This window comes from Polistes canadensis, unplaced genomic scaffold, assembly GCF_001313835.1.
Source record: "Polistes canadensis isolate GaletaPanama2010 unplaced genomic scaffold, ASM131383v1 scaffold_106, whole genome shotgun sequence".
Lineage (NCBI taxonomy): Eukaryota > Metazoa > Arthropoda > Insecta > Hymenoptera > Vespidae > Polistes > Polistes canadensis.
The window spans coordinates 5,952-33,451 of record NW_014569653.1 but is presented as its reverse complement, the minus strand read 5'-3'; the positions used below and the strand labels follow the sequence as shown (position 1 = coordinate 33,451).

The 27,500-nt window shown below is 28.5% G+C and overlaps 7 protein-coding genes across 13 annotated transcripts in view; 3 read left to right on the top strand and 4 right to left on the bottom strand.

The window, feature by feature from the left end:
- The window catches only part of LOC106787567, a 1,729-nt gene extending 175 nt beyond the window's left edge, over nt 1–1,554 (bottom strand). Inside the window, exons 1-4 of the mRNA XM_014750004.1 lie at nt 1,250–1,554; nt 859–1,055; nt 593–778; nt 1–476 (exon numbers count right to left, since the gene is read on the bottom strand). The exon at nt 1–476 is cut by the window's left edge and continues 175 nt beyond it. Of these exons, the coding sequence (XP_014605490.1) occupies nt 296–476; nt 593–778; nt 859–1,055; nt 1,250–1,426 (741 nt within the window). The 5' untranslated portion in view covers nt 1,427–1,554 and the 3' untranslated portion in view covers nt 1–295. The remainder of the gene's footprint in view (nt 477–592; nt 779–858; nt 1,056–1,249) is intronic.
- Nucleotides 1,555–2,047: 493 nt separating this feature from the next.
- On the top strand, nt 2,048–4,988 carry LOC106787580 (targeting protein for Xklp2 homolog). Its single transcript, XM_014750031.1, has 2 exons — nt 2,048–2,072; nt 2,270–4,988. The coding sequence occupies exon 2, from the start codon at nt 2,328–2,330 to the stop codon at nt 4,551–4,553; it is 2,226 nt and encodes a 741-aa protein (XP_014605517.1). The 5' UTR covers nt 2,048–2,072; nt 2,270–2,327; the 3' UTR covers nt 4,554–4,988.
- A 601-nt stretch (nt 4,989–5,589) lies between these two features.
- Nucleotides 5,590–7,664, top strand: LOC106787576 (probable Xaa-Pro aminopeptidase 3). Of its 4 annotated transcripts, none has more exons than XM_014750026.1 (4): nt 5,590–5,670; nt 5,988–6,932; nt 7,005–7,367; nt 7,435–7,664. In XM_014750026.1, the coding sequence occupies exons 2-4, from the start codon at nt 6,101–6,103 to the stop codon at nt 7,602–7,604; spliced, it is 1,365 nt and encodes a 454-aa protein (XP_014605512.1). In that variant the 5' UTR covers nt 5,590–5,670; nt 5,988–6,100; the 3' UTR covers nt 7,605–7,664. The 4 variants fall into 4 exon arrangements, with proteins under 4 accessions (XP_014605512.1, XP_014605508.1, XP_014605510.1 ...); XM_014750022.1 differs by having other exon boundaries at nt 5,658–5,835; XM_014750024.1 differs by lacking the exon at nt 5,590–5,670 and adding an exon at nt 5,819–5,835 and having other exon boundaries at nt 5,992–6,932.
- A 236-nt stretch (nt 7,665–7,900) lies between these two features.
- LOC106787577 (multifunctional protein ADE2) lies at nt 7,901–11,340 on the bottom strand. Its single transcript, XM_014750027.1, has 6 exons — nt 10,988–11,340; nt 9,992–10,318; nt 9,557–9,900; nt 9,181–9,456; nt 8,652–8,796; nt 7,901–8,393 (listed from the first exon to the last, which is right to left on the bottom strand). The coding sequence occupies exons 1-6, from the start codon at nt 10,992–10,994 to the stop codon at nt 8,233–8,235; spliced, it is 1,260 nt and encodes a 419-aa protein (XP_014605513.1). The 5' UTR covers nt 10,995–11,340; the 3' UTR covers nt 7,901–8,232.
- Nucleotides 11,341–12,802: 1,462 nt separating this feature from the next.
- LOC106787575 (amidophosphoribosyltransferase-like) lies at nt 12,803–17,089 on the top strand. 3 transcript variants are annotated; one of them, XM_014750021.1, is made up of 8 exons: nt 12,803–12,951; nt 14,915–15,128; nt 15,199–15,491; nt 15,580–15,829; nt 15,907–16,143; nt 16,227–16,354; nt 16,445–16,666; nt 16,739–17,089. In XM_014750021.1, exons 2-8 carry the CDS (start codon nt 14,927–14,929, stop codon nt 17,009–17,011), a joined length of 1,605 nt encoding a protein of 534 aa, XP_014605507.1. In that variant the 5' UTR covers nt 12,803–12,951; nt 14,915–14,926; the 3' UTR covers nt 17,012–17,089. The 3 variants fall into 3 exon arrangements, with proteins under 3 accessions (XP_014605507.1, XP_014605505.1, XP_014605506.1); XM_014750019.1 differs by having other exon boundaries at nt 12,803–13,134; XM_014750020.1 differs by lacking the exon at nt 12,803–12,951 and adding an exon at nt 14,482–14,839.
- LOC106787578 lies at nt 16,933–19,125 on the bottom strand. 2 transcript variants are annotated; one of them, XM_014750028.1, is made up of 4 exons: nt 18,856–19,125; nt 18,469–18,727; nt 17,374–18,165; nt 16,933–17,095 (listed from the first exon to the last, which is right to left on the bottom strand). In XM_014750028.1, exons 1-3 carry the CDS (start codon nt 19,018–19,020, stop codon nt 17,378–17,380), a joined length of 1,212 nt encoding a protein of 403 aa, XP_014605514.1. In that variant the 5' UTR covers nt 19,021–19,125; the 3' UTR covers nt 16,933–17,095; nt 17,374–17,377. The 2 variants fall into 2 exon arrangements, with proteins under 2 accessions (XP_014605514.1, XP_014605515.1); XM_014750029.1 differs by lacking the exon at nt 16,933–17,095 and having other exon boundaries at nt 17,373–18,165.
- Nucleotides 19,126–19,585: 460 nt separating this feature from the next.
- LOC106787579 (sterol regulatory element-binding protein 1) lies at nt 19,586–23,802 on the bottom strand. Its single transcript, XM_014750030.1, has 7 exons — nt 23,572–23,802; nt 22,776–23,300; nt 22,074–22,697; nt 21,058–21,990; nt 20,686–20,981; nt 20,174–20,329; nt 19,586–20,086 (listed from the first exon to the last, which is right to left on the bottom strand). The coding sequence occupies exons 1-7, from the start codon at nt 23,666–23,668 to the stop codon at nt 19,733–19,735; spliced, it is 2,985 nt and encodes a 994-aa protein (XP_014605516.1). The 5' UTR covers nt 23,669–23,802; the 3' UTR covers nt 19,586–19,732.
- Nucleotides 23,803–27,500: the final 3,698 nt, after the last annotated feature.

The window sequence follows — 27,500 nt, the reverse complement described above, 5'->3', positions numbered from 1 at the left end:
ATTTAGAATTAACGATTAGCGAATGTGAAATACAGTTTGTTTTGAAAAAAATATAATAATGTATGTCTTCGGAAGAATTTATAAAAAAGATTCAGAACATTAATGATCAAGGTAATATTAAAGAACCTTCTTGTAATGTTTATAATATGTATTTTTCAAAAAATGTCATAATAAAATTATCAGTTGCTGAAGAAATCCCGATAAAGAGACGAAACGTTCAATGAGATCAAAACAAATGTTCTAAAAAAAGTTTTCAACCTATCCAATTTCCCTAAGACACATTTATTAAATTTATTCATTCGTTAACTTTTTTCTTTTTTAAGTTGTAAAAATGTTTTGAATAAATCTGACACTGCGGTCTGTTTCTTAACGGTGTTAACCCAACGCTACACATTTGTAAACTTTCTTCTGACTTTTTTGCGGACAATAATATTCTATCATCTGTATCGTATGCTCTTTCCTTTTCCTTAGATTCTCTGTGTATTAAAAAGATTTTGATAACAACTTGCATCGTAAAGTTCAACTAAAATTCTTATTTTGATGGAATAATAAGATTATTAATTATCATTGAATTTAAGTTGTTTATACATACAAATTTATACTGGCTGTCATCTTCAGTATTTCACTTTCCTCTAACAATCCTGAATTTCCACTCACCAACAAGGATGTCTTGTCGATAGATTTCTTTTTACGCCAACCCAAATCAGGAGTAAAAACAACTTCTACTGTATTGTCTAAGTCATTAGAATCATTCTTCGTATCAATTTCTTTCAATTCTCTATTATAAATCAAAATAATCTATAATAATATATACAATTGGTAAAAGTAATATCATTGTGATTAAATTTAAATTCATACAAAGTTTCAGTAGCTTCACTGTCATTATTTTTATTGTAATGATATCCAAATTCTTTAAATACGGTTTCTAAATTATCTACATCTTTTTTTATCACGTTATATACATTTTGCGTTTCCTTAAGAAAAATATCCTCTGAATCATTTGTTGGATCTGCCTTAGATATCTTACAATCTTCGATCATTTTATTTATATCATCCTTGTAATAAATTATTTAAACGTTCATTAATTTAAGAATAAAATATCTTATAAATATATTATCTTATATTGTATGTATCTCTGATATCTTATATTATACTTGCATACAAATTGACAATTACTTGTATAATAAATTTGCATACTTATTAAATTAATGTTTTGATTACACATATGGAAAAATGCAATCATTTTTACCTGCGAGTCCTGAATAGATTTTACCAATTCTTTTATATTATGCTTCGTTTGTTCTGTAACATCTGCATAGCCACCGATAAAAGTACCTGGCAAACGCCACTCTTCTTCTAACTCTCTAATACCTTCGTCGAGTTTACGTCCTATAGCTATAAGTTTGTCGAAAGAAACTGTAGACATCTTATATTTCTTCAATAATTCTAAATTTCTTCTTCCTTCTTTCAATACGTCAAACAAAAAATTTCACTCGTCTTTCACACTGTTTACTTTTGGAATCCTTTCGATTTGAAATTGTATGAACCGCTGCATAAACGCAACGCAGAGGGAGTTCATGTTTCTCGAATGTTACCTTTGCGTCATCTTACGTACGAATCAATAACTATTTATATAATATTAATTCGGGTGTTTATTAGGTTTATTTATTGGTTAATATCAAAATACAATTTAATCGATTTCACCGATTGATTTATATTACATATTTTTTTAATAAATTAAATATTCGTGTAGATAATTATATAAATAAACATATATTTAATCTGCATGGAATCGACCAATAGAAAACCGTATATGATGCCAGTAGGGACTTTAATCTAGTATCAAAAAATGGCGCCAACTCGAAGTATTTTATTCACAATTGAGTTGTTACCAGCAGTGTTTGTGCAAATTATGAATTTATCCGTTAAAAGTAATATGTCGTGTAAGTTCAAATAAAAAAGAGAGAGAGTATCAAATAAATTAAATATAAATATTACTGATAATTTTATTAATAATGTTTTACTAATTTATTTTATCTCGTGTTACTTATAATTAAAAAAACTCATTACTGGTAGGTAAAAGAATATGTTATACGTAATTAAAATTAAAATGTCATTTATCAAAGTAAAGAAATTTTCATTTAAAAATCTTGAACTATATATAGATGTTTATTTTCTTTGATATATACTGTAGATATTTGTTATAAATTAATTAATATATCCTTATTTTGTAAGATAATTATTTGATTTCATTCTTTGCATTTTCTAGATAACATAATTAAAGATTACTTGATATAACTACAATAGCTGCATAAAAGATTCTTATCATGGATAATTATTGTTCACCCCAATACGTAGATTTTACATCTAATTTAGAAGAGCCATCAGATGATTATTTTAACAAAGATCATGGAATTGAAAAATCTAAAGAATCCATAGAAATACCAAAAGTCGAAGTAATATTATGTGATGAAAAAGAATGTTTGTCAGAAGAAATTGTTGAAGAAACTAAGGAATCTATGATTACCGAAAAAATTACTGATGAAATTGCTGAAGAAATTGTTGAAGAAATTGTTAAAGAAACTACTGAAGTAATTACCAAGGAAACTAAGGAATCCATGCAATCGGAATGTACACCAAATGTTAATACAAAATTAGAAACGGAATTAGATATTATCAAGAATACACCGATAAAAGTAATATGTAGTTCTTCCTCTTCGACTCAGGGTAGTAGTAAATGTAAACTTGTTAAAAAAGTAACATACAACGATGTCATGCAAGAAGCTAGAGAAGCCTTACAAAATTTTGTAATAACACCATCAAGCGTATTCAAAAAGCCAATGTCGATAAAATCTCAAGATAATAATCAAGTTAACTGCCCATCCAACAAACAAACAGAAAAATTATCTGATGAAAAAATAAAAATATTATCATCTTCTGAACGCGGAATTTACATGACACCGCAAAAAAATTTGCCTAATATCGATATATCGCCAATAAATTTATTCATGCTTGATGAGCATGATCAAAAATTAGATTCTAATAATTCCCCAAAATTATTAAATATCGATACGCCTTGCGAGAAAAATCAATCTAAGTTATCGATGGAAAGCAACAACAGTAAGAAACAGTCGAGAAGATTAAGTTTTCAATGTAGAAGACAGAGTCTTAAAATTCGTAGAAATTCAAATAAATATATCAGTTTAGCAGCAGCTGTTCTTACGTTTCAGAATAAAACTCCGGAACGATTTCATACTAGAAGCATAAAAGAACGAAAAGAATCTAAGCTAGACGTGTCGAAAGAAAACCAATTGAAATTAAAATCTGGTAAACACGTTTTCTCGGGCAACTCATTCCAAATACCTGTGAATAAAAACATTACATCAAAAGAATCTAAAATAATAACGCCAAAATCTAGTTCCGCTAATAAAGTATCTCAGGATAAAAATGCTCTTTCCACAGTTGCAAATTATAAGTCGAGGAGATCTTCTGTGATTACTTCTATAAAAACAGCATCTAAAGATAAAAATACTCCTTCCATGGTAGGAGATGCTAAGTCAAGAAGATCTTGTATAGTTACTTCTACAAAAAAAGCATCTAACGATAAAAATACTCTTTCTACGATTGGAGATACTAAGTCAAGAAGGTCTTGTATAGTTACTTCTACAGAAAAAGCATCTAATAATAAAAATACTCCTTCCACGGTTGGAGACGCTAAGTCAAGAAGGTCTTGTATAGTTACTTCTACAAAAAAAGTATCTAATGATAAAAATACTCCTTCCACGGTTGGAGACGCTAAGTCAAGAAGATCTTGTTTAACTGTTTCTACAAAAAAGGTATCTCAAAATAAAAATGTTTCTACATTTGTAAACAGTAGCAGTTCAGAACTTGTCATTAAGAAAGAAAAAATCCTATTCTTCGATATTCCCATAGATTCCAAACCAAGAAAAATTACACGTCCTATACCTTTCAGTTTTGAAAGTCGTGATAAATTGAAGGAACAGTTTAAATTGAAACAATCACAGCTTGATAAAGGCGATAACAAAACTATTGAAAATCATCAGAATAAAAAAGATACAAGCAAGACAAAATTATATTTACCAGCATGTTCATCGACTAGTAAGAAAATCACGAACGTAAATGTACATGAAAAAAAATTATTAAAATTAGATGAAAACTCTACAAAACAAGAGGATAGACAATCTGATATCGATGCTTCTATGACAAGTGAGATCAATCTAGATCAAAAAGGAAATATCAGACCAAAAATTATGAAAATTGGAATGAATTCTTATGAGAGAGGAAAACAAAGGCAAGAATTTGATGAAAAAATTAAACAAAAACTTGCTATGCAAGAGAAACAACGTGAACAAGAAAAAGCTGAACAATTAGCCAAGGAAAAATTACAAGTGGCTATGCTTCGCAAGCAGACAAAGGTGAAAGCAAAACCAATGCCAGTATATAAACCGCTCTGCCGTATTAAATCTACTAAACCTTTAACCGAACCACACAGTCCAGCTTGGGCGCATAAGAATAAAAAAGAAACTTCATAACATTCTTCGTTAAAGAGAGGAAAAAGTATTAATATATTAAGTATTCCGTTTTATTTGAAATATTCTATGTAAATATGTTAAAGAATATACATGTAGGATAAATAATATCTTAAAGTATTAATATAAGGAAATTACTCACACACAAAGGCTTTACAATATTAATTAAATAAAAGCATATTTTTTTAAATACTTTTTTGACATACTTATCGTTAAATATTTATAATATAATATTTTAGTAGCTTATTAATTAAATAATCTTTTGTGTATGAAACTCATTAATACACGATTACAAATTCTATTTTCAAATAAAAAAGAAAAACAAAGTTTATATTTACAGCGTATTAAAAACCTGGTCATCTGCATAACTTCGTAATTACACATAAATTGGTGTACTATAAAATATACGAAGTATCAAATATATTATTAAAGTAAAAATTAATTCGTTCAATTTTCTTTATACGCTTAATTATGCATAATCTACAAAATAAAGTTTCTAGGTTATATATCTAATAATTAATTACGGAATCTTTTTTAACCGAAATTAAAAATCATGCACTGAATAATGAACTAATTCATCATTTATTCACTTATTCATTTTTTTCTGCTGTTGCGATTCTATGCTGAGTTTTTTTGTTTTTTATCGTTTGAATAATTATTGTCTAATCTTTTTTACCGTCAGTTGCTATCTTCCTTATCAACATTTCAATCTATTCGTCATCTGGCGAATTTGTATAATAATTACTTGGAACAGAGAATCGGAATTATTAATAAATCAGTTAAAAATAATGAAATACATTGATTGTGTTCACGTTAATATTTGTTTGTATGGTTTTATTAGACGAATTAATCGAATGTAATCATTATTTAATAAAAATAATAATTATAGAATTGTTTTGACACTTTCGATGGTTACAATTATTTGTCTGATTCTTTGCAAATCAATGTCTTTCCTATTAAATTCATAGAGAAACAAAAATTGTAAAAAGATAAAAATAATAATAATTATCTATTATTTAAATATCTACTATCTAAAAGATAAACATTAGATATCATTATTTTTACTTATTATTATGCAAAGTACTCGAAGTGATCGAGACACTATCTGGTAGTACATTTCGTAAGTTTCGTCATTTATGTATTCTGAATGCACATACCAAATAATAAATTAATGCTCTATGCAGTGAGAAAATAAAAAAAAACAACAAAAAAATAACGAAAATAGTAAAAAAAATTATGTTCGGCACATCGAGAGAAATTGTTAAAAATTTAATCGTTAAATTTGGTGAGAAGTAATATCCAATATTATTAAAAAGAAAAATAAGATGGTAGATCATAGTTTTCAAATATCTTTTCATACATAATAAAACAATTATTCTTCACATTGATTTTCTTTCCAAATTCTTCTACTTAATTTAATAATAATTATTCTTTTAGGTAGACAAAATAATAATTTGAATGTACGGTGTGTGAAAAGGTTGAGAAGTAATTTACCAAATCAAGAATGCGTGAAAAAAGTTTTTCATCAAAAATATGGACAACCGACTTCGATGTCTCATCCTCATCTTTTAAAAGACGGAGAGATTACTCCTGGTATACATAGTGATGAATACAAACAAAGGAGATCTAAATTAATTGAGAATATTATACAGAACACTAATACAAATGACCGATGTAAATCACAATTTGTAATAATACCGTCATCTTCTAAAGTATACATGTCTGACAAAATCCCATATGTCTTTCGTCAGAATACAGACTTTCTATATTTCTGTGGTTGCAAAGAACCTAACACGATATTAGTTATTACTTCTGTAGGAGATACTTTTACATCTATTTTATTTATGAATCAGAAGGATCAACATTCTGAGTTATGGGAAGGACCAAGAACTGGAGTAGAAGCAGCTCCTGATTTGTTCGGAGTTAATAAAGCGCTTCCTGTCACAGAATTTGAGAGATTTTTTTGTTGTTTTATTAACGAACATAAAAATAGTATTATTTGGTACGATGATAGTAATATACTTCAAACTGAACTGCACACTAAGTTAAATGAATTAATTAAAATAAATAATACTCAAAAATTTATCTCTCCAAAAAGTTTGTTTCATAAAGTACGTTCCATCAAATCGCGAAGCGAAATCAATTTGATGCAAAAAAGTTGTGATATAGCTTCTATGGCAATAAAAAAAACTATTCAAGCTTCCAGACCAGGAATGAGCGAACATCAACTATTTGCGATAGTCGATTACGAGTGTCGTATAAATGGTGCTGAATTTTTAGCTTATCCACCTGTTGTAGCTGGAGGAAACAATGCTAATATTATTCATTATATTTCCAACAATCAAATTATTCAAAACGAAGATATGGTATTAATGGATGCAGGTGAATAATTATAGTTTTAATAATTTTCTATTCTTCAGAGATATTTGATTTGTAATTTAATATCTATTATAGGTTGTCAATATCACGGTTATACGTCTGATATTACAAGAACATGGCCTATCAATGGTAAATTCATACCAGAGCAAAGAATTTTATACGAAATTGTATTAGATGTACAAAAAGAATTATTGAAAAAAGTGAAAGAAATGCCAACGTTAGATCAATTATTTCACGACATGTGTTTGCTCCTAAGTAAAAGATTACAAGAAATAGGCTTAATACCTAAAAGTTTATCTGGAGATAAATTAAAATCAGCTGCGTTTAGTTATTGTCCGCATCACGTTAGCCACTATTTAGGAATGGATGTACATGATACTGCCAAAATATCTACCAATGTTCCGATACAACCTGGAATGATTATAACTATCGAACCTGGTAAATAATATGACAGTAGATATACATGTATATATATATATATAATTTAACATATATATTTTTTCAGGTGTATATATTAGTCCTAAAAATCCCTTGGCGCCATCAAATTTTCATGGGTTAGGAATACGAATTGAAGACGATGTTTTAATTAGAGAAAACGGACCTTTAGTATTATCAAGAAATTGTCCAAAAGAAATTAATGAAATAGAAACTCTTGCAAGTGAAAATCAATGTTGATTAAAATTAACTTTATAATTAAATCTGTTAATAATTACTTCGACATATAAATAAATTGTATAAAAAGGAACATTTATGGAAAGGAGATAAATTACTTGTCTCATTTTTATTGATCCTAATTAATAAATGTTAGGATTTTATGTATTTAGAAAAAATAAATTTTTAATTTTGTATGCATATAAATCTATAAGAATATCTTGGATTAAACGTTACAATATTTTTACTGCTAATTTACTGTTCTATTCAAAAATTTGTTTAAGCGGAAGCAAATGAATATTGTAAACTTGTATCCAGTATAACAACAATAAGATTAATAATAATAATGTATATACAAGAAGTGCTAACATGAATATGTATATATATAAATATAATTAATAAAATTTAATGATACTTTATAGCATACAAATTGCCGAAATAATAGAAAAAAACATTCCTATTATGTATATACATATATATTTTATAGATAAAAAAATCGGTGAGTAGATTTTATAGTATTGTATACTACAATTCTAAATGGAAATGTTTGAAATTAACTTTTCTTAAACCATTTAAATGCATTTATCTTCTTTCACAGAAGTAATTCAGAAAAATCTATTAATCCATTTAACTTTCATTAATTAATAGAAATTTAAAGACCTTTTAGCTTCTTGTCGGCTTCTTTCAAAGTAATAAAATTATTAAGTTGTTTTGCACGTAACTTAGACCAAATCATATGATCATGAAGTGAGTGTATCTGAGCAGCAGCAAGTGCAGCACTTTCTGGATAAGCGACTGTAGTGCAACCAAGTCCTGCAAGTATGATTTAAAGAAGCAAAAACAAAACATTAATTAATTAAATATACTACAATAAGTTTGTTAATTGTGTATATACTAATCCAAAGTATTCAATAAGTTACATTTACATATTCTATAATTACCACCTTGATAAGCAAATTTCGCAATCCATTACATTAACAATAACGTATTCATATCTATATTGTTTTTACTAACACATTTATATATAATTTACATAAAAATAATAATTTCATAAGAAATGTATTTACATACCTGAAGGTACATTTATGGATGACCATATATCTTGCGAGATATTCTCTGGTTTAAAAGGAGGACAATTAATGACTGGAAAAGTAGTATTTCCAGACAATACTGGACCTAATCCATTACTTCTCCCTGCTACAGCAATAAACACCACCTATATTAAATAAGAAGAACTTCTGATATCTAAGAAGTAAACAATATGCATTCGACATAATTATCGGTTTTTTATCATGTTTTTAAATGGAATTATCTTTGAGTAAAAGTCTTTAGTAGACTGACATAGGTCATTAAAATTTAACAGATTCGTATCCATGATTAAACATTCCACTGGCAACTAATTATAATTTCAATGTTACAATAAATATTGCAAGTATTTTAATTATATTCCAAACGATTCATAAAACTATTAATTTGTTGTTAAATTTCGTTACACAAAGACAATGTTATAAATTTATCGAGCTATAGTTAACACGTAAAAATATCTACAGTATTTTTTCATTCATCCATATTCTATGTATAATTTAATTTATTTCAATACCTTTCTCCCGCTACCTTCATATTCAGCAAGAACACGCAGAGTTTCCAGAGTACTTTTGTGTGCACTGCAAACTCTAAGTTCCACTATTAAACCTAGTTTCTTCGCATAGTAAGCTATTTTCTCGCAATGTTCTTTGTCCGATGGAGAACCCATTAAAATAACAACCAATGATATCGGAGATAAAATGAGATGATCCAGTTGAGCTGCTACCCATTCGAAATTACATTTAATTAAATCCAAATCAGCTTTAGTGACATGAGATAAATTTCTGTATACCTGTGTAGACACACATATATATATACAAATAAAAACATAATGGGATATATAATACATTATAATTTGTAAAATGATAATAAAAAAGAAAGTTAGTAATTACTTGTTTATCTTTCATCAATCGCTTATCACCAGATGGCCATAATCTCCAGGAATCACTGTCAATAACATCAGAAACAACGATATTACCAGACATATCTATGCCAAACTCTATTTTCATATCTATAAGAGAGCAATCTCGTGTTGCCCAAGTTCTTTCTAGGATTTCAAAAACAGTCAATGTAATGCGTTGCATAATATCAACCTCGTCTTTGCCAATGGTAATTCCATTTAAGGTGAAATTAGCAGAAATAATTTGTTCTTCCGACCATTGAGGATCATGATTGGCATCGTCCTTATAAAATGTTTCTTGCAATGGTGGATTAAATCTGTATCCCTCTTCTACACCTATATTACAAGCAGAATATTTGTTTATCTTTTAAATGATTTTTCTTATATTTTAACAAAAGTAATTTCATCAGAATAAACAATTATTTACCTGGATGTCTTTTCAAAAAACTACCGGTGGCTAATCTTCTTGTGACCCATTCAATGGGTACCATTTCACATTTATGTGCTATAAAAGCATTTTTACTACTGTCAAGCTTGACAAAGGATGTTTTGATACCGGCTTCATTTAATAATTGAAATACTTTAGCCGTTGTAACTGTACTAATAACGCCTTTACCTTCTAAATTATGAGCCTTAACACCATCTCCAGCCGTAATTCGATCTTTACTTTGAATGTAACATAACATTGGCTCATTTAAAATCTCATAGACCTTTTTGGTCTTACCTTCGATGATCAATTTACCTAATTTATAGTCTGTAAAATGACATATAACAAAAAATTAATTTTTCAATCATTCTTCATAAAAAAAATAATATAATTATTAAACCAAAGTTGTATTTTCTATAACAGAAATAATATAATTGATATTATAGATTTAAAAAAATCATTAAATTCGTTCATGATTTACAAATAATCAATAATCTTTAATATTTGTCAAGAATTGTATCTATTGGTTAGATTTACCACGCATGAACCTAATTGAAATAGGTCATCATTCGAATAATACGATTTTAATATACAATATGATCGATAACAAACTACTTTTGTATAAAAAAACAATAGAACGTATCTTAATGCAACAATGTCCTCTCATAAATATAAATTAAAAAGATTTTTTAAATATAAAAAAAAAAAAAAAAAAAAAAAAAAATTGATGAGACACCATTGAACACGAATCTCAGCGATATCTAGTCACGTTCAACGATATGAATGCCGGTCCGCGTCACAGATCAAGGAGTAAAAAGGAATTAAATCAGATGATAGTGGGGGAAAAATAATATAACTAANCGATAACAAACTACTTTTGTATAAAAAAACAATAGAACGTATCTTAATGCAACAATGTCCTCTCATAAATATAAATTAAAAAGATTTTTTAAATAAAAAAAAAAAAAAAAAAAAGAAATAAGAATGACGACTCACCAGTCATGTTGTTAACCAGCTTACTCTAATCACGTTCAACGATATGAATGCCGGTCCGCGTCACAGATCAAGGAGTAAAAAGGAATTAAATCAGATGATAGTGGGGGAAAAATAATATAACTAATAAACTGTTTGTGTAGTAACATATATACTTATATAAATCATGTGTTTTATTATTTTGTTTCGCGTGGAATATTCTGGTAACGCCGGTTGATCTCTCGATCGTGATGCTGTAGCATTATCGTAATTACTCTTCCCCCCCCCCTAACCCTCGTGCCGATTACTCAATTATTACAATCTAAATAACGTAATCTAACGTGACGACATAAAAATTTATTCGCGCGTTTAATACAAAATAAGATTTTTTGTCTCATATGTAATATTAATACTTTCTAATTGTCTTTTTTTTGCGTTATAGAATTATTCGAAAATTTATACACAATCGATATTACGCAATCGAAAAATCGTAAACAAGTTAATCGAGATTGGAAAAATATATATGTTTAGATACATCTTTTTTTTCTTTTCTTTTTTAAATTATTTTAACGCGATAAAGTATGAAATTCAAGATGACCACTTCCATATCTTCTCTTCGTTCTCTTCGTCGATAAATATTTAATCGATATTACGCGATCGATGAATCGTGAACGTAGTTATCGAGATTAGAAGAATATATATTTATAATCTTTTTTTAAATAGGACGATTGTGACAGACATATTAGAAAATTATTTTAACGCGGTAAAATAAAATTTCAAAATGGCCACTCCTATATTTTCTCACATTGTCTCTTATTTAGGGATCATTAAATTCAATAGGTAATTAAGATAAAATTCTTTGAATATAATACAAAGTATGATTACTGTCTCTTGACAATTAGAATGATCTTTAACGTGAAATTTCCGTTTAAATTTCAATGGAATCTTTGGAATAAACAATGATGAACAAATGAAAAGAAATATCGATAAGCAGTTCACAAACAACAACAACACTACAAATATTCAAACATCATTAAGCAATATATGAATCATTCAAGATGAAATAGAATCTTTACAAACATTAGTAGAAGAAGGAAAAGAAGAAGAAGAGGAAAAAAACAAAAATTAATTGTTTACAATAATATTATTAAGCAAAGCGATGTTCGAAATAATTGAATCGAAAGAGTTAATTTAATCTCGGTAATGAAGTCAAAGTTTTAATCAGTAATTTTATAAAAGTTTCTAGCCAGAATAAAAAGAAACATTTAACAAAATTTTGAACTGAATAATCAGGTAACGTGCACAAACGATCTCAATACATTTCGTATTGAATAAGTAAAAATTAAATAGATAGATAAATAAAAATTATGTACAAGTATATATAAATAAAAGTATATATGTGAAGAACACGTGCATGAACAAACGACCAATCCTAAATAATTTGGTAATGAATAAAAGATAAATAAACAGATAAATAAATAGAAAATAACTTTCCATTTAATGTATCTATTTATAAATGTATCTAACTAATTAAATGTAAATAGAAACAATATCTAAAGTATACCTAAAGAAGGATAACAAAAATAATGGTGGTAGAAAACGAAAAGAATTGGTGGAATTAAGGGTAGGGGAAGTAAAAAGAACAAAGGAAGAGGAGGAGGAATTATAAAATCCCAAGCTTACCACTTCTTTGGGGTAAATTGTATACGGAAGCGAACGAACCGGTTTCATGGCGTGATCGTTTTCGTCTTCTTCAATTCTTCTTCTTCTTCTTCTTCTTCTTCTTCTTCTTCTTCTTCATCATCATCATCAGTCAGTCTATCATTCTCTTGTCTAGAGAAATATAGTGGAATAAGAATTCATAAGAGGAACAAGTCCAGTGTGCTTCTCACATTCAAGTTCTAACCGTATTTGTGTTTGTGTGCGCGGACCAGAAAATAAAAGATAATAGTCAAAGAAAAAATTAGTTCAGTGTTAAGAAGTAAGATGTAAGTAACCATTGGTTTACGAGCTCATTTGTCGTTTGGTACGCGAACAGAGTGGATTGTATTTTATTTCATCATATCGTGTCGATTAATATACTATACGATCGATTATTATACGAGTTTATAGTACTATAAACGTATAAGAAAAAAAAGCAGAACTACCGAATTTCTCACACACGTACATATGTATGTATTAATATATTCTTATTATTTTCATTGCCTTCTTCTTTATATAAATAAATTTTTTTAAATTTATATTTATATGATAACATATTGTTGTATTAAGAAACATTCTAATGTTTTTTATATTTAAAGTATTTGACCATTAATTATATTTAAGAAAATATAAAAGAAGAGAGAAAATACGTAATACCCATAACACGTGGTGGGTAGGTATCTCTCTCTCCTCTCTTTCTCTCTCTCTCTCTCTCTCTCTTTCCATACGTATTAACATATGTATTTATATATGTGTGTATAATATATATATATATATATATATATATATATATATAAATGGTAACACGCGACTAAAGAAACCACACACGTGATAAATGATACACGATTTAAGATTTCAATAATGATTTCTCTTTCGTTATATCTCGTAACTTAAAATAAAAGATTTGTTCGCATTCACATTAATATTATAAAAATAAATGACCTTCAATCATAGATCAAGATAATCTACTATTACATTTCATGTAGGCTTAACCTTTGTTTTATATATCTAGGCTAAGAAATCGATCATAACATAACTATATTTATTTTTTCCTTTCGTGTAATTAGAGATATATCTACATATAGTACACACACACACAGATATTTATATGCAAGTATATTATATACCATTACGATATGCAAAATGAACGATCAACAAGTGAGTACATAAAAAAAAACGGGTTGATAAAATTTATGACATATTAACGATTTATTTTTACATTTTTCTTAAACCTTGAATTAAATTATCACTCTAACGATCTTCCTAATAGCCATGAGAAAACCGGCACGTAATTATAGATTATTTCTATAGATCAACGTTTCATTATAATTGATTCTTTTATCCTGATTTGTTTCTTCTTTCCTATTATATTCTATTTATAACTTTTCCCTTTTGCGGATTAATTTTTTGTTTTATGACTAATTTATTTCCCATTCTTGTATATTTGTTTAATTTTTTATAAGATTTCAATTATTATTATTAATTTCTCTAATTTTAAATAATATATGGTTTGTGTGTGTGTGTATGTGTGTGTTTGTATGAATGTATGTTATTTCCATTGAATTTGGTTAGTATTGGTTTTATATTTTATATATAAGGTTTAGATTATTATTATTATTATTATTATTATTATTATTATTATTATAAATTTGTCTACTTTATGAGAATTATATATGCACGTGTGTGTTTATATATATGTAAGTTACTTCCCTTGAATCGAATAGTATTAATAAATATCTTTAAGATAAATCAATATTTTAAGAATATAAAATTATTAAATTTGAATATTTTTGAAATGAAATTTTATACATGTGATCAATAAATATTTCTTATGAAAAATAAGTTTCTTAGATGACACACAACACATCACAGTTGAATGATGAAATTAATTGCGAAATTTTCTTATCTAACCCCTTGAGGTCGATAGTTTATAGGGGCATTGACGATAATCTGAAATAAGACTGTAGGGGGTCTAGAATGCACTTCTAAAGAGACTGATATTAATATTTACTTCATATTTGTCCATATGTATATCAACATTTGTTCCATTCGCAAACACATTACGTAAAATTGATGACGTATAAAAGGAGAGAATACTTTAATACTTTTACAATATTGAATTGATTAAATGTAACTAAAAAAAAAGTTGATGTTTAACAAATTCTAACACTTAAGGTTTATTATATAAATTTATTATATGGCTCGTAAGAAGCAAAGCTATAGATTAATCTTTGAATCATTTCATTATAGATAAATATAAAAATGTCTCAGGATATGCAAGATGAAAGTTGTTCTCGTGCAATATCTCGTCTTTCAATAAATGACGTATCAAGAAAGTCAACTTCTAAATCAGAAGGTAGAAATAAAGAAGTTTCTGGACTCACACATGAATGTGGTGTTTTTGGGTGCATTGCTGCAGGCGATTGGCCATCACAAATTGATGTAAGCCAAGTGATATGTCTTGGTAAGTTAACTCTGAAGAATTTTGTATAATAAATTAAATTGAATAACATTAGCTATACATTTTTCAATAGGTTTAGTTGCTTTGCAACACAGAGGTCAAGAAAGTGCTGGAATTGTTACAAGTAAAGGTGTCTGCTCTAAATCGTTTTATGTTCATAAGGGTATGGGAATGATCAATAACATTTTCAATGATGAAAGCATGAAGAAACTCAAAGGCAATTTAGGAATAGGTCATACTAGATACAGCACTTGTGCAGCTAGCGAAGAAGTCAATTGTCAACCTTTCGTAGTTCATACAGCACATGGTGCCTTAGCAGTTGCTCATAATGGAGAACTTGTAAATACAGAATCATTAAGGAAAATGGTAATTAAAACTGGATCTCTTATTTCCTTGACTTTAATCTATAACTTTATGAGTTTAATTTTAACTTTTATCTATTACTTTGAATTAGGTATTAGGTAGGGGTGTGGGTCTTTCGACGTATTCGGATTCTGAATTGATAACGCAAGCTTTATGTTTAAATCCTCCTGAAGGTGAAGTTAATGGCCCTGATTGGCCAGCACGTATCAAACATCTCATGCATTTAGCACCATTATCTTATTCTTTAGTAATCATGCAAAGAGATAAAATTTATGGTGTTAGAGACCCATATGGAAACAGGCCTTTGTGTTTAGGAAAAATAGTACCTGTTGGCAAACTTGGTAATGTTGAATGTATATAAACATTAATATTACAAAAAATACATCTAATTATTAAATTGTGTATTATAAAAATTTAGCTGCAAGTGAATCGGATGACGATGATGAAGCAGAAGGTTGGGTAATCTCGTCAGAATCTTGTGGTTTCTTAAGCATTGGTGCAAGATATGTTCGGGAAGTTTTTCCAGGTGAAATTGTTGAATTGACTCGTGAAGGTATTAAAACGATTGACATTGTAGAAAGACCAAAGAATAAACGACAAGCATTTTGCATATTTGAATATGTTTACTTTGCCCGAAGTGACAGTATTTTTGAAGGTAACCATCATTAACATTAATATCTTGAATAAGAATTTAGTAAAATAGTGTTAATTTATACATTTTTGTATTTTTCTTTATAGGACAAATGGTATATTCAGTTCGTATGCAATGTGGTCGTGTATTAGCAATAGAATCTCCGGTAGAAGCTGACATAGTTAGTTCTGTACCAGAATCTGGTACTGCAGCAGCACATGGTTATGCTAGACAGGTGAATTATCTAATTTAATTATTAATATTATATAAAAAAAAATATAAAACAATTAACATCAAATACATATTTAATTCACATATTTCACAGTCTCAAATACCATTTGCTGAAGTACTTTGCAAGAATAGATACGTTGGAAGAACATTCATTCAACCCAGCACAAGATTAAGACAATTAGGAGTTGCTAAAAAATTTGGAGCTTTATCCGAAAACGTAAAAGGAAAAAAATTAATTCTGATCGATGATTCTATTGTTAGAGGAAACACTATTGGACCAATCATAAAACTTTTACGTGATGCAGGAGCAAAAGAAGTAAAATATTTGCATCTTTATACATACATACATACATTTATAAAAAAATAAAAAAAACACATTTATTTGCAGGTACATATCAGAGTAGCATCGCCTCCCTTAAAATATCCATGTTATATGGGGATTAACATTCCAACGAGAGAAGAACTAATTGCTAATAAGCTTGACAATGTAAAATTAGCCAAGCATGTTGGCGCTGATAGTTTGACATACCTTTCTGTGGAAGGACTTGTTCAAGCTGTTAGACACAATATGGATAATAAAGAAAGCAGTTATGTTGGTCACTGCACTGCTTGCTTGACAGGAGAATATCCTGACGAACTACCTGGCGATTTAGATTGGTGAATCCGTTATACATTGGACAATCCATTATTTCACTAAGAGGATATTGGATCCTTTTTTCCAATGCAAATCTTCAATCTATTTTTCCTAATTTCACAAGCAAGAATATTATATCATTTTTATTTTCTTAGCTATATATATATATAAAAATATATATATATATATATATATATAAAGCCATTATATTATCTTAAACTATTGGCTAGTGCAGTGCAGTATTTCATATTTAACGATAATTTTTAATTATGTTTTTAATCAATACAATAAAATAATCTTTCTTAAAGCTGAAAGATCAATTTTAGTAGATTTTGAATAAATTATCAAGCGGAATTATTTATTAAATTATGTGTTACTTGTAATTATACCTTGTCACTGATTTGTATTCATTTTGGCACATTCTACAAAAGATTTCAATTTTTCCGATATCTCTTTCATTTTTGCCTCCCGCCTTAATAACTTAGCACGCTTTTTATCTATGGTATTTTCTACAAAATCAAGTATAGTATCAGTTGTTTTCACTTCCGTTTCAACCGTGCTAATATCTGTATTAATATCTTTATTTGCCTGTACATTATCCTTCACATCAGAATTATTTGTAATTTTATCTTGTATAATATCGGATAGATTATTCACTTCAATATCCATAGCAGAATCATTAAAAATTTGATTCTCCATTAAAGATGTTGATTTCATGTTAAAATCATCATTATTTTGAATAAATTCATCTTCCACCACTTTTGATTTCTTTTTCTGTTTTTTTGTCGATTTACTTTTAATATATACTTTCTTTCTATTAACTACTTTAGTAGGTCTGCGTACTTTATTATTTATCTTAGCAAAGAGATCGTTAGTTTTTGAAGTAGATGGTTTAGAATGAATATGTTCAGATACATTATCCATAACTTCTTTTGGAGAATTTTTTTTACTTGTAGAAGAATTAATTACATCCACTGATGATTTGATGTTAGAATTTTCCAAGTTTTGTTCACTTTTCATTTCCTTTTTATACTTGTACATAGCGAATGGATTATCTTCATCAGATTCTGAATCTAGCGCAATACCCTGTGACTTCTTTTCTTCTCTAATCTTCTGTTTTTCCAAATAGGCACATAAAGCATCTATTCTTTTATCTCTTATATTCTTCCAAAAGGAAAGTGCTATATAAAATAAAATCAAAATTAAATGGTAAAATAAACTGTCCACATATACAATTTCTATTATTAACACATCGTCTACAAGTGTTGTTTGGAAAATACGTTTAACTAAATACCAATTACTTTTAATGCAAACAAATTAATCAATTTGCAATAACATAGTGGAGAAGAAATTCCAATCACATTTAGTTATAAATTTTGAAATAACGTAAAACTACATTGTTAATATTCGGTTAAAGAATTTGAAATAATCTAAAATCATATTATCGCTCACAAATGTGCTAAGATAAATTTGATTGAAAATACCTTGTGATTGATACATAGGTGGAATGCCAGCTTCTTTAATCGTATCAATATTTGGAATACATTTACTATGCTCAGAATCACCGAGAACTTCTACCCTTTGCTTAACAAATACTCTCTGCATTTTTAATACCTTTCTAGTCTTTCCAAAATATTTTAAAGTTGGAACTTGATCAAACACGGGATCATTGATCACCGGTTGGTCATCTTTATCAAAAAACATGTAAGTTCCTACAGCATCCTCATAAGTACCCTCATAAAACTATAAAAAGAAAAATTTTATCGATAAATTATTTAAAATGATATAAATAACAGTAATAAAAATATAAATAAAATAACATATAAATTTAATTTTTTTAATATGAAAGGAATAACCTATAAATAACATACCCTTCCATCAATTTGCATTATAGGATGGTCTGTATCTATTCCAATCATATCTAATTGCAGTTCTCCATTTGAAAATATATTATTATTAACAAATCCTTCGAATTCGACGTATACAAGAATATCTTCCTCGTCTTCTCCTAATTCGGTATCGGAGAGAGAATCCATGTTTAAATTGATTATAACTTATATCTTTGATTAGAGATATTAAGATTTTATCAATAAATGCAACTAAACGCAACTGCGATAATAAATATTGACTAATGCATCTGCAATGAACTAGTAGCGCTATCTACGTTTATTCGTGGGAACTAAATGCGTTATTGAGCATGCGCAGTACCGTTGTCGTAGCTGTGATGAATGAATGCATTTCTGCATAAGTAAACAACCATGGTGCATATAACCAAAGCATACAGTATTCTTTGATAGTATATAATAGTATATGATATATTCTTTGATAATATATATAGTATAGTTATATTATAATAGAATTTGAGATAATTATATTTAATTTCTAATGTATAAACATGTGTGTGCCTTCAGAAATGCATTTATACATATATTTTAAAAAGTAATCACTCTTTTTATATTAATAGAAAATTTTACCTTTGAAGATTAAGTATTTCGGAATCGACAAGAGCTTAGGTATGTTTTTAATTAATTATAATCACAATATACAATTTTTATGTATATGTACATATATACACATAAAATAATATATTTATATTTATATTTTTAAACCTAATTGTACAATTTATACATTTATGATTATAAAATGACGTCAATTACATTCGATGTACATATTCATATATTATAAATATAATAATTTAATATGAATATAATGTTGTATAAATATAATATAATATAATAAGTAGTAAAATTAATTAACAGAAATAGCTGGACCAAGTTGATGCATTAATTTGTAACATTCTTGAAGTCTTTTCCTATCACCAATTCTTTCAAAAGTTTTAGCAGCTTCTGCAAGCATACCGGCACGTTCACCCGGTGAAGACAATAATAAGGTTGGTAAATGTTTACATGCTAAGCACAATGCGAATGCATGTTCTCTTTCGCCGTTGTTTTGTTCTTGGGATCTATCTTTTCCACAAATAATAGATGAACGTGAATTTCTATGATGTAAACTACGGTCCAATAAAGTCTGAGTTTTTACTGGTGCCGCTCCTGCCATAATACGTACTGTAGCTTCGTATAAGAATACTCTTGGTAGTATACACTAAAAACAATTAAGTTTGAAATACATCATTCTATAGGGACAAGATAAAACAAGATTCCTATATTATTTGGTTCGACGGATACTTACTGACATATGTTGACATAATTGCCTTAAGCATGCTAAATCTCTTTGAAAATTAGTAAGAAATGCATTACTAATTGGTTTTTCTAATCCTCCATCAAATTCTTGCCATAAAATAGTACGCATCTCTAATAACCAATCGCAAAGCCATAATTGTGTAAGCTGTAAAAATATAAATAGTACATCATTATTGCATTAATATAATGTAAAAAATATTAGATATAAGGTATCGATTGTTTATACATATATATATACATATATATATATATATAATAATTATCACACGGTACTTTGGCCTGCCACAGGAGTTGCACTGTAGAAGTATTGCATAGTTGTATTTCACGCAATGCAACTACAATGCACACTCGTAACAGGTAAGCATACTTCAAAAGAAACAGTGCGCACAGATAGAGAAATGAAATATTTTTTATCATTATTAATCTTATTAAATGTGAATAAGATTATTAATTTGATTTATCTAAAGATACCTACTATATATACATATAGATAAAGCTTACCATAACATTTGGAGACAACTGTTGTTTACAATGATAATAGCATATGGATTTTTCTAACAATATTCCTGCCTGATCCATTAAACGCATTGAAACTATTTTAGAAGAATGTTTAGCTGCTTGCAAAACGTTAAAGACGGCGTATGGCAATGGACTACGATTACTGTTATTACACGGTTGAAAATTTTTTTCATAAGGAAATTTATTTTTTATAATATTCCAAACAGTTTCATCTTCGTCTCCTAATCTCCATGCTGCTGCAGCACAAATAACTGCTCCCCACCAAAGACCAATTTCATCTTCGTAACATATAATAAAGATTGTTATCTATAAAATGTTAATTTAGGTAATATTTATTAATTAAAATTTCTATACCTGCTACACTGATTTTATCCGTACTTGGAAAACAAATATCTACTTCTGTAGAAGCTATTATATTTCGTGCCAATTCCAATACGGTAGATGCATGTGAATCTCCAGCAGTGCCAGTTAATAATTTTAAACATTGTGTAATCAAATGTTCTCTATAAGCACGTGCTGCGAATGATAAAGGATCTGCTTTATTATTTTGAGAGGTAAACTCGCTATCTGATTGTACACCATATTGCCATTTTTGTGTGGCTACAAATCTTGCACCTTCATCGTTCATGATCCATTTTAATTTAGATGGTACAGTGCACGAAAATAATAACATTCGTGCCTTACCCAAATAATATTTATGAATAAATGGGAAAAGATACTTTTTAAAACATAATGCCGCATTAATATAGATTTCTGCCAACAGTGCTTTTGGCATATTTTCATCCGCAATTTCAGCATAATTCATAGCAGAAAAAGCAAGATAAAGTGTACCATTTTTGGGTCCTTCAGATAAATGTAAACACAACATGTGCTGATAAACAATAGCTAACTCCATAGCTGACAATTTAGCTTGTTGCCTTTCTGATTTTCCAATAAAGTATTTACTTAAATTAAGAACCCATTTTCCAAGCCACAGTTTATGAAGTATTTGTCGTATCGCTTGCCAAGTAGTCACGAGAACAATTTCAGTACGAGATAATGGAAACGAACGATTAAAATATTTTAAACATTTATGTAAATCCCTGTAAGCTTGGCTATATTCTTGCTTTGATATATTAAATTCTGCTTGACGTCTCCAGCGACGAAGTTCCAAAAGTATTTTACTATCTGCTGGGAGAATTGGATCATCGTATAAAAATAATCTACATAAGCCACCAATTAAGAGGATTATATTTGTAAACCATAGAAATATATTATTCCATAATCTGTTATCTGTTTCGGTAGATTCTAAGTAGAAAAAAATATATTATAAGAAAACAATTTGAATTATATATAATATTTTGAGAACGTAAAATGTTTATTATATTTACCTTGAAAATCAAGAATAGTTCGTCCATCCACCTTTGTACTTAAATACTTGTAATTAAACTTTTCTACACTATTCAAAATAGTGCCTAAAGGATTAAATATCAAAAACATGAACATGATACCGCATAATGTTAACCTGGTGTGATCTCTCATTCCTACTTCTTGTTTATTTACTGTATGAATATTTTGTAATGCATCTGGTTCTTCCATTATAGATGAAGGTGAAGCTGGAGATAACTGTGCCGAAGCTGGAGATAGTGATGGTTCGCTAGAATCTGAACGTGGTGGCGTTAATTCACCAATTGCCAATAAATCGCGTAAATTTTGTCTTTGGTTTGCAAACGTAAGTGACATGTTTTCCGCTTTCAATTTGGCATTAGAATTCTTAAGAAATTTTATGTAATCAATTGTTTTCTGCAGTATAGCTGACTTGTTCAACTTGGCATCACAGCCAACAACAATATTTTTCAATTCAGTAATTTTATCATTAATAGATGTTCTATAACGTCGCTCAATGGCATTATGAGCACTACGCTTAACTTCTCTAACCCTTGGTACGCCAATTTGAGTGTTAGAATTTAAACGATTTATCGGAACTTTATCACCATCTAAGACTACAGGAATACCTTAAAAGAAAATGAAAATTAATTAAATATTTTAATTGACAATTTAAAGACAATTTCTTTTTTATTTGAAATACTTACCAGTAGTTAATACTGTTCCATTTGGAGTTTTTACTATGGTATGTATTTGATGCGGTACAGAATTAGATGTGATAGTTTGCGCTCTATTGGAATAAACGACTTTGTCTGACTTTAATATTTTAGCAGGTAAAAATAATTGTCTTTGTTGTGTAACTGGTGTGAAAGTAACTACTGGAGACTGAGCATTAATGTTCATATTCTGTGGTATAGTGTATTGTGAACTAAATACTGGTGGTACTACAGGTATTTTATGTGCTTTAGTTTGTACAGATGATACATCTTGTTGAACAGACAGAATTTGTTGCTCGTTAAGTATCGTTTCTGGTGGTGTTAAAATATTTTTAGTATTTGGTGTTTGTTCCAATATATCTAAATCTTTGAAATCCTCACAGTCATCACTAATATCCTGTTTAAAAATTTCAAATATATTTTCACCTATAGGCATATGTTCATTTAATGAAGGAGAAATTGTTCCATCACTATAGGGGATTTCACTTTTTAAAAAATCACAATTTGTAAGCAAATCTGTAATTCAAACAAGGTCATATTAATAATTTTATATATACATATAATAATTATAGAAAAAAAGAAAAAATAATAAAGAATAATATGAATGAAATTTAAGATCTTTAAAGTTATGTTAATTTTTATGTTGTCATAGGATAAAAAATCAAATTAAATATTTGTTTATTAATTATAAATAAAAATTAAAATTTTTAATCGATGATATTGATGAAAAATGAATTATTACTTGCATATAAATAAAAAAATTCAAGCCGAAATAAACAAAACTTACCGTCTATCTCAAGATTTTCATTGAAATTAAAGTTTTCGTTTTCTTGAAATGAAAAATCCGTTTCTTGCGTAGCTGGCCATCCCCCTGGATCAGCCATTTTATTAAATACTATTTTAATTATTAGTTGCTCAATTAAAACAATCTATAATATTAGAATCAGAAGTACGTCAAGCGCAATAAACTGAAAAAATGACAATAATCATCCGACTTGTAAAACAACCAATCACAACGCTGCTAACGATCAGACGATATTGCGTCATCATTGTTCGTATTAAAAGCCATGAATGATGATAAGTTAAGAAACTCCCTTTAAAAAACTCCTTATCGTCAATGCACAAATGTGCAAATGTAAAAATAAAATGCGATTTTATCAATTAGAGATAAGAAAGAACGTAACCAATCATTCAGTGGTCAACTTATTGAACGATTTAAAAACTTAGCCAATCATGTACAAATTTTCAATTATATTATTAAATTTATTTTTGTATATATTTTAAATCGTTTAGAATTTTTTATATACTTAAATGATATTATTTTTATTACCATAATTAAAAAAAAATTCTCATAAATATATTTCAATCTAAAATTTTTTTAAATATTATCTTTATAACATTTCTATGGTTTACGTAGTTTATGCTTCTATTCTCGGAAGTTAACGAAACATCCAAGTGATTTTGATGAGTAAATATTTCTACATATATTTGATTCAAGAAATTTATTTACGTGTTATTACGTGTTACGTAAAACGTTATTATAAAATTGGACTTGGTAAATAAGAAAAAAGATAATAAGCTGATTAATATTTCGCAAGTAAGAACGAATGACCTCTTACCAATAATCTCTCGCTTCTAGTTAAAAAATATTTGCAATACTATAACAAGGATTATTTCTTTTTCATTTTTTTTTTCTTTTTTTTTATTATAAATCAACAAATGATAATGAATGTTTCCATAGAAATAATTTAAAATAATTAGAAATAATTATACATACATATGTGTATATATATATATATTACCTTACACAGAGAAGAACATAACCCAAAACAATATTTTCCCGCGCGTGGATAAAATTCGCGCCAAATTGTACCACAAGGTAACCAATCAGGTGTTGACTATGGGTGTGTGACGTAGCGTTTAAAGCGCTATATGACGAGTTGTGTCGGCCGTCGCCATGCCATGCCGTTACTGTGGAATTGACGTGAATTTTGTACGTGAAAATCCTATCAAGTGTTAAGAATATAATATTATCTTAATATATAGTGAGTGAACTAGTAACGATAAGGTATCATAATCGATTAGGTGTGTTCGTCGTGAAAGGACAAGTGACGTGTTATTGTGAAATAGAAGACACAAACCCGCTACCTGTCGGTTGGAGGTTGGCTAACGGCGGTAGAGATTTGAATGCCGTCGCTTGATAAAATGAGGAAATAACAAAAAGGTAAGATTTTGTTTTTTTTTTTTCATTTTTTCATACCATTTTATTATGTTTTTATTAATGGATATTATTGTTTAAGGAAAGAGATAATTGATTAATCATCTTTTTTTTTTTTTTTTAATACTTTCTTATCGCATAAACTACTTTGGGTGTTCCCCGAGTACCACTAGATGGCACTAATAACGCCCTCCCACGATCAAGTGGGTGCTGCACTCTGGTAGTAGTTCTTAGAACTGACCTATGGTTACAAGCCAACACCGGCCATATTTTGTACGCTGTTGATATATTCTATTCTGATTCTCATGGGAACGAAACTGCGATGTGTCGTTTTATTTTTTCTCTTTTCCTTTTTTTACTTCTTCTTGTTTCTTTATTTTCTTAATCGATTTTTATTGTGTTATTTTCGTTTCTCTCACGAAGAGAGAAAATGATGGTCATTAGTTGTTAAGACATTTTCTAGAAAAGATGTCATTTTTCAAATAGGTAATAGCTATCTTATCGATTTGTAGAACCTATTGTAGGTATGCATATATATACACATACGTATGAATAGTATACATAACTATATATATATATATATATATGTGCTATTACGTCGTCGTTGCGATCCGAGTTCAGTGCACCTAGAAACTTGTGCCCCACACATACACATGCACACGTGCATACATATATATGTATATGCATGTATGTATACATGCTCGTTTATCGTTTTAAAGTCACAGCATGACAACGACGACAACGACAACGACGACAACTTAGACGAGGACGACAAGGATGGTGTAACATTTTTGTAGTTACATTTTAAACTATGCGTCACGTTTAGCGGAACGAATTCTTTGGTGTTTCACTTGCTGGAATAGTTAATTTGTTTTCTAATTTACTGTAAGATCTATTGCAACGTTTGCAAAGGAAAAAAAAATGTCATTATCAAAGGTAAAGTTCTTCGTTATAAAGAAAATCTCACGATCGTTCTAAAAAGAAAAAGTAAAAAAAAAAAGTAGGACTGCATGAGTCATTGTTGAAAATAATAATGTTGCAATGATGCAAACATCGCGTTAGCAGAAAATTAGTTGTTTCGTTTCGTAAATTCAGTAGATTCTAATTAAAACGTGTTTCCTTTTCGTGTTTGCCGCGCTCTCTTTCGATTGGTCAATTCAAATCATTTCCAATGGTATGTATTTTTAAAGGTAAAAAACATTTCTCGGAAGAAGAGGGTACACTTTTGGAAGTTTATTGTTTTCGTCGATGTATGTACGTGTAATTTCTTCGCGAACATTTCCATTTATATCGTTTTAAGCATGGTTATAACCTTTTCTTTATTTTTCTCTCTCTTTCTATGCTAACCCAAACTCGAAAGCTCACTCACCGACACCTGTCCTGCCTTAAAAAGGAAGAAGGAAGGCAAACCAACAGGTTTTACACACAGGGCACACCCCATCGGCTACGAACATCGATACTTACCGAACGTGAACGATTTCTGAACGAAAATTTTGTTTTATGGTATATATATTTTTCTTTTTTTTTTTTTTTAAACGTATTATATACAGCATTTATTATATACTATGTATCATAGTATACAGTAGGATCTTGATTAACAAGAGTGACCTGGGGAATTAAACGACGCGAATGAATCGAGGTTCAACGGATAATCGAGACTAAGGTGGAATTTAAAAAAAAAAAAAAACACGTTTCTTGTATGCATAATAAGATTTTCTTCTGTAGTTTTTTTTTTTTTTTTATTGTAACATAAATATGTATACTTATGCATACATTGTATATTGAAATATGTATTACATAATAGTATTTATATTATGTTTTTATGAGGTTATTTGTATAAATATTTATTGCTTTATTTGTTTTGCACTTTAAAGTACTTATTTACGCAAAAAAGATGATCAAGAAGATTTATTTTAAATATTAAAAGTGTTGCGCATCAAGCTTAGGTATAAAAAGTTAAAACCAAAAAAATAGTTGTTAATCATTTTAGCTTATAAATTGTTTGTATACATTTTGTATATTATACTTTTTGAATTCCTTAAAAATCGGATTGTTTCAGAATTAGTATATACATACGTAATAAATTAAAATTGATATTGTGAAGTTTCTAAAATGGCGCCAAAATTCAAATATCCCGGATAATATAATGTCGGATGAAAATCAAGTTTAGAATCGTGCTAAATAAAACCGGTTTACAATTTTTGTCGACTGTGTTCAGTTCGAAACCGGTGTTGTTAAATCGAGTATCACGTAAATCGGGTTATCGACGTGGTAAGCTAAGAAATTTATAGACTTAAGCGTTTTTAATGAGATGAATTGTCAAAAGCAATTTTCATGATGGAAGTGAAAAAGGACAAAGGAAGAAAAAACAAGATAAAGAATGTGATAGCATTTATGTCGCTAATTTGAGCTAATTCGTTCGAAATCGATCAAAATCGATCAAAATTGATCGATACGCGTAGGATAAAATAAAGAATTAACACACACACACACACACA

Excerpts from the sequence above, each read along its gene's own strand:
- LOC106787580 (XM_014750031.1), top strand. The coding sequence starts at position 2,328 with ATGGATAATTATTGTTCACCCCAATACGTAGATTTTACATCTAATTTA.
- LOC106787576 (XM_014750022.1), top strand. The coding sequence starts at position 5,787 with ATGTTCGGCACATCGAGAGAAATTGTTAAAAATTTAATCGTTAAATTT. Across the intron at positions 5,836-5,987 it reads AAATTTAATCGTTAAATTTG|GTAGACAAAATAATAATTTG; the intron begins GTGAGAAGTAAT and ends TTATTCTTTTAG. Across the intron at positions 7,368-7,434 it reads GATTATAACTATCGAACCTG|GTGTATATATTAGTCCTAAA; the intron begins GTAAATAATATG and ends ATATTTTTTCAG.
- LOC106787577 (XM_014750027.1), bottom strand. Across the intron at positions 9,901-9,991 it reads TTTTTTGAAAAGACATCCAG|GTGTAGAAGAGGGATACAGA; the intron begins GTAAATAATTGT and ends CTTGTAATATAG. Across the intron at positions 8,797-9,180 it reads ATGAAGGTAGCGGGAGAAAG|GTGGTGTTTATTGCTGTAGC; the intron begins GTATTGAAATAA and ends TATTTAATATAG.
- LOC106787575 (XM_014750021.1), top strand. The coding sequence starts at position 14,927 with ATGTCTCAGGATATGCAAGATGAAAGTTGTTCTCGTGCAATATCTCGT. Across the intron at positions 15,492-15,579 it reads CAGAATCATTAAGGAAAATG|GTATTAGGTAGGGGTGTGGG; the intron begins GTAATTAAAACT and ends ACTTTGAATTAG. Across the intron at positions 16,355-16,444 it reads CACATGGTTATGCTAGACAG|TCTCAAATACCATTTGCTGA; the intron begins GTGAATTATCTA and ends CATATTTCACAG.
- LOC106787578 (XM_014750028.1), bottom strand. The coding sequence starts at position 19,020 with ATGGATTCTCTCTCCGATACCGAATTAGGAGAAGACGAGGAAGATATT. Across the intron at positions 18,728-18,855 it reads TAATGCAAATTGATGGAAGG|TTTTATGAGGGTACTTATGA; the intron begins GTATGTTATTTA and ends TTCTTTTTATAG. Across the intron at positions 18,166-18,468 it reads ACCTATGTATCAATCACAAG|CACTTTCCTTTTGGAAGAAT; the intron begins GTATTTTCAATC and ends TATTTTATATAG.
- LOC106787579 (XM_014750030.1), bottom strand. The coding sequence starts at position 23,668 with ATGGCTGATCCAGGGGGATGGCCAGCTACGCAAGAAACGGATTTTTCA. Across the intron at positions 22,698-22,775 it reads TGGAACAGTATTAACTACTG|GTATTCCTGTAGTCTTAGAT; the intron begins GTAAGTATTTCA and ends TTTTCTTTTAAG. Across the intron at positions 20,087-20,173 it reads AATTATGTCAACATATGTCA|TGTATACTACCAAGAGTATT; the intron begins GTAAGTATCCGT and ends AATTGTTTTTAG.